The 11778-nt window shown below is 40.8% G+C and overlaps 2 protein-coding genes across 2 annotated transcripts in view; both read right to left on the bottom strand.

The window, feature by feature from the left end:
* The window catches only part of asb13a.1 (ankyrin repeat and SOCS box containing 13a, tandem duplicate 1), a 6261-nt gene extending 2466 nt beyond the window's left edge, over positions 1-3795 (bottom strand). Inside the window, exons 1-2 of the mRNA XM_029161921.3 lie at positions 3660-3795; positions 3115-3302 (exon numbers count right to left, since the gene is read on the bottom strand). Coding sequence (XP_029017754.2) covers positions 3115-3302; positions 3660-3795 — 324 coding nt within the window. The remainder of the gene's footprint in view (positions 1-3114; positions 3303-3659) is intronic.
* A 43-nt stretch (positions 3796-3838) lies between these two features.
* On the bottom strand, positions 3839-11735 carry gdi2 (GDP dissociation inhibitor 2). Its single transcript, XM_029161908.3, has 10 exons — positions 11575-11735; positions 7987-8094; positions 7630-7729; positions 7393-7527; positions 7034-7232; positions 6805-6936; positions 6489-6588; positions 5877-6048; positions 5551-5750; positions 3839-4879 (listed from the first exon to the last, which is right to left on the bottom strand). Exons 1-10 carry the CDS (start codon positions 11617-11619, stop codon positions 4727-4729), a joined length of 1344 nt encoding a protein of 447 aa, XP_029017741.1. The 5' UTR covers positions 11620-11735; the 3' UTR covers positions 3839-4726.
* Positions 11736-11778: the final 43 nt, after the last annotated feature.

Genomic DNA, 11778 nt, shown 5'->3' with positions numbered 1-11778 from the left:
TATTCAAAACTACCATGTCATACTGTAATACAGTCAACTTTGATAATCAATAACTTGACTTTGGTGCATAGTTCCAGGCTCAGACCACTTTCCCCTCGTTCTACTAGAAGTGTACTATCACCACACAAAGATTCGTGTATTTTTACTGTATAGTTTAGGATTTATTAGTATTCAAAACTACCAGTTCATACTGTAACTGTATAGGCCATATAGTCAACTTTAATGATCAATAACTTGACTTTGGTGCATAGTTCCAGGCCAAGACCACTTTCCCTTTGTTCTACTAGAAGTCTACTATCACCACACAAAGATTCTTGTATTTTTACTGTATAGTTCAGGAATTATTAGTATTTAAAACTACCATGTCATACTGTAATACAGTCAACTTTGATAATCACTACCTTAACTTTGGTGCATAGTTCCAGGCCCAGACCACTTTCCCCTTGTTCTACTAGAGATGTACTATCACCCCACAAACATCTGTGTATTTTTACTGTATAGTTTTGGATTTATTAGTATTCAAAACTACCATGTCATACTGTAATACAGTCAACTTTGATAATCAATAACTTGACTTTGGTGCATAGTTCCAGGCTCAGACCACTTTCCCCTCGTTCTACTAGAAGTGTACTATCACCACACAAAGATTCGTGTATTTTTACTGTATAGTTTAGGATTTATTAGTATTCAAAACTACCAGTTCATACTGTAACTGTATAGGCCATATAGTCAACTTTAATGATCAATAACTTGACTTTGGTGCATAGTTCCAGGCCAAGACCACTTTCCCTTTGTTCTACTAGAAGTCTACTATCACCACACAAAGATTCTTGTATTTTTACTGTATAGTTCAGGAATTATTAGTATTTAAAACTACCATGTCATACTGTAATACAGTCAACTTTGATAATCACTACCTTAACTTTGGTGCATAGTTCCAGGCCCAGACCACTTTCCCCTTGTTCTACTAGAAGTGTACTACCACCCCACAAAGATCTGTGTATTTTTACTGTATGGTTTAGGATTTTAGTAGTACCATGTTATGCTGTAATGTGGCCCTTACAGTCAAGCACAAAACCAATAAGTACTGCACCACAAACAGTGTAGTATGTAACTTTCTTTTTTATTGTTGTTTTTTATTGTAAGTCTGTATTGTGAAGAGAGAATAATTGCATTAAATCTAATCCTCAATGTTAGGTTATATACATTTTGTATTTACATTTTAGTGTTCAAAACTAAATATTACAATGTGTAAGAACAGAGACGGCAATAACTTTGATAAAACAAACTCCAGACATGGGAAATAGTTTGATCAGAACAAATAACGATTTCATTCAGGTGCTATAAAATGGTCATTCATGTGCCCTTTTACAGATACAGTGTGATGGCTGTTGCAGGTGGTTTCATGCACAGTTCTTACAAATAGATAAAAACACACACACACAAGAAAGCAACAACTGAATACTGGAATTGCTGTCTTTGTAAATAATTCACCAACTATAAAACAGTTACAGGATATATCCTATTTGTCTTATATTTTTGTTCATTTTGGCACAAAACTGTATTTATATGTCCATCCATCTATTTTCAGCCGCTTTTTCTGGGGGCGGGTCACAGGGTCAACAGTCTAAGCAAACTCCAAACTTCCCTCTCTCTGGACACTTCCTCCAGTTCAGCCCAGCCCAGGACCTGTTTGCCTTGGGAGACCCAACCAGGGGCATTTAGCCCCCGACAACATAGCTCCTGGGGTCATTCAGGCACACAAACTCCTCCACCACGTTAATGTATGTTTCACACGTAAATATTCAGTTTTTGACTGTTCCATGACTTTATATTAAACATTAAACATTTAGTTTCAATATTAAAAGTCACACTTTGGAGTCCTAACAGATGGTAATAAAAGGATTTAATGTGTGTGTGTGCTTAGCCTCACTCACAGTTTTTTATATGAAAAGTGACATAATCTGGGCCTGGCATTATGCACTAAAGTCAAGTTATTCATCATCATAGTTGAATATAAAGGGCCAAAGAGTATTACAGTATGACCTGGAAGTTTTGAATACTAATAAATCCTAAACTATACAGTAAAAATACACGAATCTTTGTGTGAAGCTGGTACACCTCTAGTAGAATAAGGGGAAAGTGGTCTGAGCCTGGAACTATGCACCAAAGTCGAATTATTAATCATCAAAGTTGACTGTATTGCAGTATGACATAGTACTTTCAGGTACTGCTAAATCCTAAACTATACAGTAAAAATACATGAATCTTTGTGTGGTGATAGTACATCACTAGTAGAACAAGGGGAAAGTGGTCTTGGCCTGGAACTATGCACCAAAGTCAAGTTATTGATCATTAAAGTTGACTATACGGCCTATACAGTTACAGTATGAACTGGTAGTTTTGAATACTAATAAATCCTAAACTATACAGTAAAAATACACGAATCTTTGTGTGGTGATAGTACACTTCTAGTAGAACAAGGGGAAAGTGGTCTGAGCCTGGAACTATGCACCAAAGTCAAGTTATTGAATATCAAAGTTGACTGTATTACAGTATGCAATGGTAGTTTTGAATACTAATAAATCCAAAACTATACAGTAAAAATACACAGATGTTTGTGGGGTGATAGTACATCTCTAGTAGAACAAGGGGAAAGTGGTCTGAGCCTGGAACTATGCACCAAAGTCAAGTTATTAATTATAAAAGTTTCACAGCATGACGTGGTAGTTTTAAATACTAATAAATGCTTAATTTTACAGTAAAAGTACACAGATCTTTATTAGACGACAGTTTTTCTATATATGCAATATTTTGTTTCGTATTTTTCAATATTTTGAACAGACCAGACGTGTCGCTATGAAAAGAGGAAGTCGCGACGAGCGTGTTTTGTGCTCTGCTGTAAAGCGCGTAATACGGGCGCAAGACGTTTCTGAAGCGCGGCTGGCTGAACGACGGATGAACGAACGACGGCTCACTTGACCGCAGTACGGTCCTTATAAAGTTTACAGTCTTTATTCTGGGCCTGATCACAGACTTCAGGCAGTTATGCTTTTAAAAACCATGCACAGATGATGACTGCTCGATTATCGCGTCAGCGTGCGTCACCGTCACCTGGGCTCCGGCCTCCAGCAGCAGGCGGGCGCAGTGGGGGTGAGCTTGCAGGCAGGCGTCGTGGAGCGGCGTGACGTTATCCACCGTCACCGTGTTGACCGACGCTCCGCTCTCGATCAGCTGCTTCAGCTGCAGGGCTCTGCCGTGGGACGCCGCCTCGTGAAGGGCGGTGCGGTCCGCCCACAAGCCTTACACGTACGAATCAATACGACATATTTGAAAAATATATCTTTTTAGCATTGCTACATTGACTTGCATAGCGTAACACTTAAACAACAAACAGCAGCAACCTTTTTAGATATTAGCCACTTAGCGTTAATAGCTTCCGTAACGTTACTTTTTTAACGTGTGGCATAACGGGATACTAAGTATAAACGGGGCTCATTTATTCCAATATCAACATTATTAGTGTGACTATAATTTACTATAACATCTGACGCGACGCACAGTCCACATAGGACACCAAAGACGTTGGGAAGATAAAATATTCGCAGACCAAATAATAACATTTTGATTTTTGCATGTTAAAAATAAACTGCGCTCACCGATATCGCAAAGGGAGGTGCGACGTGCAGCGGTCACGTCCATGTTTAGCACTTTTGTGCTGAGCCAAGCTAAAGCCGGTTTCCAAACATCAGCGAGAAGCAGTGGAGGATGATGGGAGTCGTAGTTTAAAGGCATACAGCTTCCTCATTCAGAAAATAAATAAATTGACCAGACACCGTTTAGGTTTTTGACAAAGTTGTTTCTTTTTACTTTGCAGTACAGAAATCATTTGAACCCATCACATAGTTCTCAACAGTCGCTCAAAAACACAGAAGGCTCTCCTCAATTCAGTACTACTGCAGTACACATTTGGTCCTTCTTAAGCAGTTTACAGCCAAACCTCACTTCCCATCGACCTGCTGTTAACACTCAGGCTTTCTGTTGCTTTGCATAAAAACATGTAATACATCCCCGCTGGTGTTATATTAAGTCAAGCTGTTGAATCAGGTTCAGGTAGTCTGGAAGCGTGGCTTACAGTATTCTGCCTGGCTGTGCTGACGATTATACGATGTAAGGAGGCAAAACTACACCACAAGTATCCACTTACACCTTCCTAAACCATTTTATTTCACAAAGTTATATGACGATATAAATCAGGGGCACGCATATGAAGAACTCAGCTATTCACATGATTTTATTCAGACAACGCACAAAGCTCTCTTACCCTGACATGAAAAACACCTGCAGATGTAATACCTGTCATGTAGATAACCCCCCCCCACTGTAAGATATTATGAATATTTGTTTGGCATCTTTGGACTAAGTATCATTTTAACATGATGAAGCACAGACTTACTAGGGTATTTACTGAATTATTAGGCATAACCACTGTTTAGTGCAACATCCATCTAAATGTGATATGAAAAGCATAGCTCCGTCCCTGAACCACATCCAACAAAACTATGTCTATATCTCAAACTTTCTCAATGGGCGAACCATGTTCTCCGATAAGCAGACAGCCCATTGTTTGTGTACATTTTTGTTTAGGTTTAATTTATTTTTGTAGGATTTCAATTCTCTGGCAGCGTTGTCTTTGATATGTAGAGTGCCGTGGAAGAGTCTGCCTCTACTCGGCGGCGTCGCCAAAGATGTCCTGCTTCCGGCGCTCCATCTCGGCAAAGTCAAAGTCCGAGCCCGTCATCCTGCGGTAGATGTCCTTGATGTCGTCACAGGTGGTCTCAAAGTGAGTTGTGGCGTCGTACGAGCGGGAGATGAAAATCTAAAAAGGGGAGAAAGTCAAAAGGTTTTGGTCTCGTACAACCAGGGTACTTCTGTAGGTAAGAAGTGATGCTTACTCTATAAAAAAACATGAAAAACAATCAAACAAAAAGAACAGCACAGCCATGTGAACTTTAGCACATGACTTGAGAGCCATGGATCCTACTGTAGGATTGGTGGATGACAGCTCTACCTCTTGAGCCACTGTCACCCCATTACCAATGTTTCACATGCTCTGCTAAACAGCAACTTGTTCCGTTTTGGAAGATGAAGGGAAACAGAGCCCACAGCTGCATCCTGTGCAGGACAATGTGCTGATAACTGTCTCCACTAATGTACGAAGGCAGCACAATAGCACGTTACATAACAGCAACACGTGATAAATTCCTTTGTCATTAAATGTTAACGTGTCGTGATGACAGGAAAATGGGACGGGCGTATAGGATGTATGGAAATATAAATATCTCTATTGCTGTACCTCCAACACTGAAATGCTTAACACCTAAACACAAACACCTTGTGAATTTGTGTAGTGTTAAATGTGAAGGATATTTACCAGAGCAAAATGAGCATTTAATCCAGTTGTTATATCAGCTTCCCATTTAAAGTGTTAGAGTCTAAACAAACTCAGCGGTATGTTGGGCTAAGCTTGTCTTAGCCAACTCACTGTACCTGGCTCTCGGTGCCCAGGTCGGTGGGTGCGTACAGGTCACTGATGCTGACAAACTTCTGCTCAATGGGCTCCAGTAGGTCCAGGGCAGGCTTGATCTCTTTCTCCGGGTCGTTTGTCTCGACTGTGGTGCTGGCAATGGCAATATATTTACCCTGTGCTGCCACGTTGTGAGCAAAGGAGATCATACAAACGTAGATGTCTGCAAAAAGGTACAAGATACATGCTATGACTTGTGGGAAAGTAAAACGGTTATTTATTTCCTATGTTTAATTAGACGTTCAGACAAAATGTATAGTGTTTAGTATGTATTTTCCCAAGTGCTCACCGTGTTTCCTGTTGACTTGATTCTGGGGGATGATGATCTGGCAAGAGTTGATGTCTCCAGTGTTGGCGATGGGGTGACTCAAGACGCAGATGACTCGTATCACCTGACCCACTTTCTGGGAGCGATCCATGATGTAGCTGGGGTCGCAGATCAGCTGCTTGCACCTGGCGATCTATGACAGGTCAACATGTCAGGGCAAGCACTATAATGAATCGAAACACTGGAATACACTCCCACTGCTAAATGTTGTAGGTTTGCTGTTACACAAAATTAAGTTTAATTGTTTAGTTTAATTTGACCATATTAATAAAAGCAGTTTATAGAGACCAAGAACAGGTAACTGATTGGTCAATTTGGTTAATAAACAGTTCATTTCAGCTATAGTCGGTTAATGAACGTGCTGCTGTATTCTCCCACACATTAACCACAGCGAGGAACAATTACACAACCTAGCTAACTCAGCACATGCATCACTAAAATCTGCAAGTTGTGCTTTTTAAAAAGTCACTAAAGACTAAAGCACCAACACTAAATTAGTTACGCTGAGCACCAAAAGTCAAGTGACTACACATCTGACCACACTCCACTGCTTAAACTTATCTTGCTGCTTACCTCTCCCTCAGACTTGACACCCACCACCTTCCCATTCTCTATCACAATCTCCTCAATTGGCTTGTTCAGCATGTATGTGCCTCCATAGATAGCACTCAGCCTGGTTGGGAAACAATTTTAAGATGTTACTGCCCAAAAACTAAAACAAGTATACAAAAAGACATTAAATGGACACATCTTCAAAAAGCCTTAAGTTCCTTCTTGAGTTCCAATGTGCACCTCTATTTACAAGGATTTTTCAAGAAAAACATACGTAAAACAAACAAAAACAATAACTCTGTTGATTCTTTGCTTCAGTGAATATCATCCTGCTCACCTGGCAAATCCCTGTGGCAGTTCTCCCAGGCCGTACAGTGGGTAGAGGTACGGGCTCTTGCCATATCTGGCCAGAGATTCACTGTAAAGCTTTATCCTGTTAATCGTTTCGATGCAAGGTTGATCCAGGTAACTGTTAGACAGTGAGAGGGAGACCATGAACCTCACTAGACACAGCATCAACGGCACTTAAGGTATGGAAAAACGACTGGCTATTAAAAACCACTGACTCATCTGTGCGGTAGAGGGCGAGGGAGTGACCAGTGAAGTCGATGACTTCCTGGCCAAGGCTAAACTTTTGGAAAATTGCCCTCATGGGTGTTTTTTGGGGGTCGACGCCTTCCATGGTTTTCGGGTCATTCTCATCAAAGTTGGCGATGAAGATCAGGAACTTTCTGAAGCGCCGTTTCTCAAACAACCCCATCAAACCTTTAAAAGACACAACGTTCAGACCTTGAGTGGAGGCCAGTAGAAGCCTTGCAACGCAATACAACATGCAACCAAGCAGCCGCATTTAAGTCATGAGAAAATACTCATACTACTCATACACTTTATGCACAAATAAATCAAAGCAAATCCAGTTACTTACTGGAAGCCAAAGCCTCAGTCTCAGTGGAGGGAACTTTATAGATTTTGCCCGCCTTATACACATAGCTCCCCTCAATCACTTTGAAATCCAGGTAGCGAGTCACCTGTGTTATCAGCAGCATGCGGACCAGCTGACCTAAAGGTGGGGAATTAAAGCAAGCACAAACAAAATACTCTAGTACTGACACTTTACAATCTACAGCTGTGCGTGATACTCAGGTGATTGATTTATTCATACCGTTGGCCATGAGGAATTTAGGGATGAGGTCCACATTCCAGTCTCTTCCTTTTCCCATTGACTCAGGAGGTTTGCCAGGAAGACTGAAGCGCTTGTAGAGCTGTCAGGAGAGACGGAGTCACACTTAATTCACAAGCTTCAGGCAGAAATGTTTACTTACACAATGGGGGAACTTCATAAATCAGGACACAGTTGGACTTGTTTCCATCAATCAGCCCCACTTCAGGTAATACTCTTTCACAACAAATGACATTTACCAGAAATCCTTGTGTTTATTTTGTCACACTGTGGAATTCAAGCTTCTTGGTTCTTGAACTTCAACCCAATTTGTCCTAAGCCTAACCAGAGGCCACTTACATCTTCGAGTGGCGTGATGGAAGCACTCTCAGCTCCATAGTAGGAGTTGCGGTCCATGTGCAGGACCTTCTTCCCCTTCACTGACATGATCCCTGATAAAATGCATTCCTGGGGGGAGAAAACAGAAGCGAAATCAGTCCAAGTTCAACAAGAGAGTGCGAAACTAAAAATTCAAGTTTCTGATCTGTTTCTTTTTTAGTCCTGGCCACAGTAGGTCCAGCTGGAACAGAAACAATTGCTATTGTGTTAACGGCAGACTGCCAGACTGATGTGTCATCCGTTTCGTTCAGCAACTTTAGCTTTATGACCAACTGTTGACATTATTTAGATAATTCATTAAAATGTTTAGATAGAACAGTCAATTTAAATTTATTTCAACATTTATTTATAACTGTGTATTGCCTTCCACTTTTTTTATACATACCCTTGTGCTGACACCAGAATAATTGCTTATGGTTGTATGTATTTTTGATGTGGTGGAGTCATACCTCAAACTTAAATAACGCAGTGACTCGACTGGGGCCATGACTAACTGACACCCCAGCACCAGACAGAGTGTATAATTTACCATTTATCCTTTCTTGATTCCCCAAAGTCTGCATTTACTTTGATCTATATATTTGCAAAGACATTTATTTATTACATTCAGGTAAACATAGGACATTAACCTAATGAGCTCCTCAACTCTATAAATTACTTAAATATGACTGTACTTATAAATTAAGTTAAAAGTTTACTTTCATTTGTACCTGTAGTTAACGCCCAGATGTTGGCCAGTCCAAATATGTGTATGATACACCCAATACAAACAAGACTCAGTAAAGCTGGATGACGACAGTTTAAAAAGGGGTTTATTTCTCAGGTTGGGCAAGGATGAGGGACTATTTGCATGTTTGCCACAATTATAATGTCCAGTCACAATGAGCCTCAGTGCAGTTAAAGCGGTGTGTGTGTGTGTATGCGAGAGAACGCAAATTTTATCATAAGTCTGTGCAAATTATAAATAACTTTTACAACTGAGTGACAGCTAGAACTGTCTAGTGGTACATTGTGAAACTCGTTTCACATCTCACATGACTTAAAAAAACCACAACAACAATGTACAGCTTTTACTCTGCAATCCCACATGCTCTTGGCCTGGGGCCAGATAGGTCAGGCTTAAGTGTGTTTTTCTGACTTGAATCTGAAGTCTCTTCCACTGATAAAGTTAAAAGATGTGACAGGAAAAGAGCTTGTTGTGAATCACATTGTTGTTGTTTTTTCAAAGGCATAAAGCTCCATTAACAATCATTAGGTCATACAGGTAATATTAACTGGTACAAGACCTAATAAATGTCATACTCGCACAAGGTCCAGCAGTTCAAAGGAGATGTCTATGTAGTCCAAAAATGTCATGTGACAAGAACACAGCAGCACAGCATTAAAGACACTATCCGTAACTTTACCGCACTAAAAATGTGTAAGTCACAGGAATGTTGTTAATTAAAGGCTTTACAGGTATGTTCGCACCTTTTCACCTTAAGACTTTTTAAATTGTACGTTGAATTATATTTTTCTGTTGCAGTTTATTGTACTGCATTTGTTATTTTACTGCATTCATCTGACAGTTACACAACAGATTAAAGGTTTACATGCAAAACATGTGACAAGCTTATAAAATGCAGGAGGAATGTGCTCGCCTGAGAGGCACTGTCACGGACAATGCCTGAAACCTCTACATTTACAATGTCCATTAAATATGCGATTGAAGTGAGGACAACTAATATAATGGTCCTCTTTTTCCTTTACGACCACTTCTTCCTCTTGATGGCCACAGCTGTATCAGCAGCTACACAATGCTTAATAAAGATTAGAAAAGGCTTACAAGAAAAAGCATTTGACCACTTCATCTAACAATAATTTCATAAATAATCTGCTTTTTAAATGAATTATAAAGCACTCTCTGTAGATAACCACCCGTTAGCAAAGAGTGAGCACATCCATCCACAGCCTATACCCACTGAAAGTCACTTCTCTCGTCTTTAGGCCAAAAGCTTCTTACTTGGGATCACTGACTGCATCATAATGTGGACTAGACTGTTGTGGACAGATGGGGAACCCCAACCTCCCACTTACTTAACTTGTCAAAGATGTTAAGAGGAACATTGACAAAGGCCCCAACTAATCATCTGCACTCTAGATATGAAGGGATTTATGGGTATGACTGTCAGACAGTAAGTTGAAAGAGTTGTTTAAACATTGTCAACAAGCCGATGAAGAGTTTTGTGTAGCTGTAGACATGTTAATGAGCACCATGAAAGGGGAACCTGTCAAATACACAAAAGTGAAGTCATTGATTTGCATTAGGGAACTAAACCCTCACTAAAATACTGTGCAAGGCTACAGTGCTACCAGCTCTCTGGCAACCAGTTTCTTTCTCACTAAGCTCAAGGAGTTCTTAAACTGTACTTTCAGTTCCTCAGTCTTGGTGGAACCACACCCATTGTGAGCTAAAATCAACACACATCATTACCACAGAATTTGAACCAACCCACTGCTTTGGCTTCGTTAGCTTCTGCCTGTACTGATCCTGCAGCAAACAGTTTGTAACTGAATATTTGTCATCAGAAATACAGAAAACTCCACAAATAGACGTAAACGTAGCATTTGCGTTCCAACTGTATAGGAGCACCGGACTAGAAACTTCATTTTGTCACGGGATTTCCACGACATGCCTCAGCAACGCAGGCTTTTGCAGCGAGGCCTGTAAAGCAGTACAATTTAGTCGATGAGGCTATTCTCATGGTTAATGCTGACAACGTTCCTCTCAGGGTAAACAAACCCCGTGTATACATATACGGAACAGATCTGCCCTGCCACCTCACGTTATACGGGATCCACTGTAGTTTCACTAACTAAAAACGAAAAAAGGTTGAATCCACGTCTAGTTAGACGTGAAGTTTCAAACTAGCAGATTAATTCAGGCAGGTTCTTTTTTAACGCCCCATGACTAAAATATGTGCTAAGATGAACTAGTTAGCTTCGTTTGTTCTGGTTATTAGCTTCGCTCAGGTTTAGACCGTGTAGCCTGCCTGTTGACTGCGGAAACTTGAGAGCCATTGGGAGAGTTTACTGCCTTGCTTTTCTACGCCTGTGTGGAATCTGGCTGTCTTTGTTCAAATTACACCCAGACGGAAATAAGTCAGCAGCCGACACTGCGCTAAAAAGCCCACTCAACGATTCCGAGACGTCCCTTTTTTCTATCGTTAGCAGGCTAATTGGTTAGCTTAATTTACGAGCGACCTTATTCATCCGCTTTACAATCTCACCTCGCGTGAGACAAAAACTGCCCGAATTGGCGATTATATAACGATGATTCGAAGACACGTGAAAATCATCATCCACAGCAACGGTTTAGCTCGTTTGGTGGTTTCTTTTAACTAGTAAGCTAACCCTTACACTGTTAGCTAAGCTAGCTACTTAGCGCTAGCTAGCCCCGCTGATTAGGCCCAGTTAGACCAAAGCCAAGCTGTCAAGCGCTAACTGCGTTGTTAACAGGTTGCAAAATCGTTTCCACGCCGCGAGCCGCGTCACTCGTATCTTTCTCACCGTGAGACCGGTGCCCAGGACGATAACGTCGTATTCTTCATTCATTTTCCCAAGTCTTTACTCCTCAGTTCCTGAATATCGGGGAAAGAAAATGGAGATCTGCGGGGCTGGAAGTGAGAAGGGGTTTGTGGTTCAGCGTCAGGCGACTTAGGGGTGGGGTTTCTGAGCTGTCAATCACTCGGAAAAAGCGGCGCAAACTGCCTG

The sequence above is a fragment of the Betta splendens genome, chromosome 9 (assembly GCF_900634795.4).
Source record: "Betta splendens chromosome 9, fBetSpl5.4, whole genome shotgun sequence".
Classification (NCBI taxonomy): domain Eukaryota; kingdom Metazoa; phylum Chordata; class Actinopteri; order Anabantiformes; family Osphronemidae; genus Betta; species Betta splendens.
Note: the sequence above shows the minus strand (reverse complement) of the source record. Positions and strands in the feature narration are given on the sequence as shown.

Excerpts from the sequence above, each read along its gene's own strand:
- gdi2 (XM_029161908.3), bottom strand. The coding sequence starts at position 11,619 with ATGAATGAAGAATACGACGTTATCGTCCTGGGCACCGGTCTCACG. Across the intron at positions 7,730-7,986 it reads CCATCACGCCACTCGAAGAT|CTCTACAAGCGCTTCAGTCT; the intron begins GTAAGTGGCCTC and ends CTCTCCTGACAG. Across the intron at positions 7,528-7,629 it reads TAAATTCCTCATGGCCAACG|GTCAGCTGGTCCGCATGCTG; the intron begins GTATGAATAAAT and ends CCCCACCTTTAG.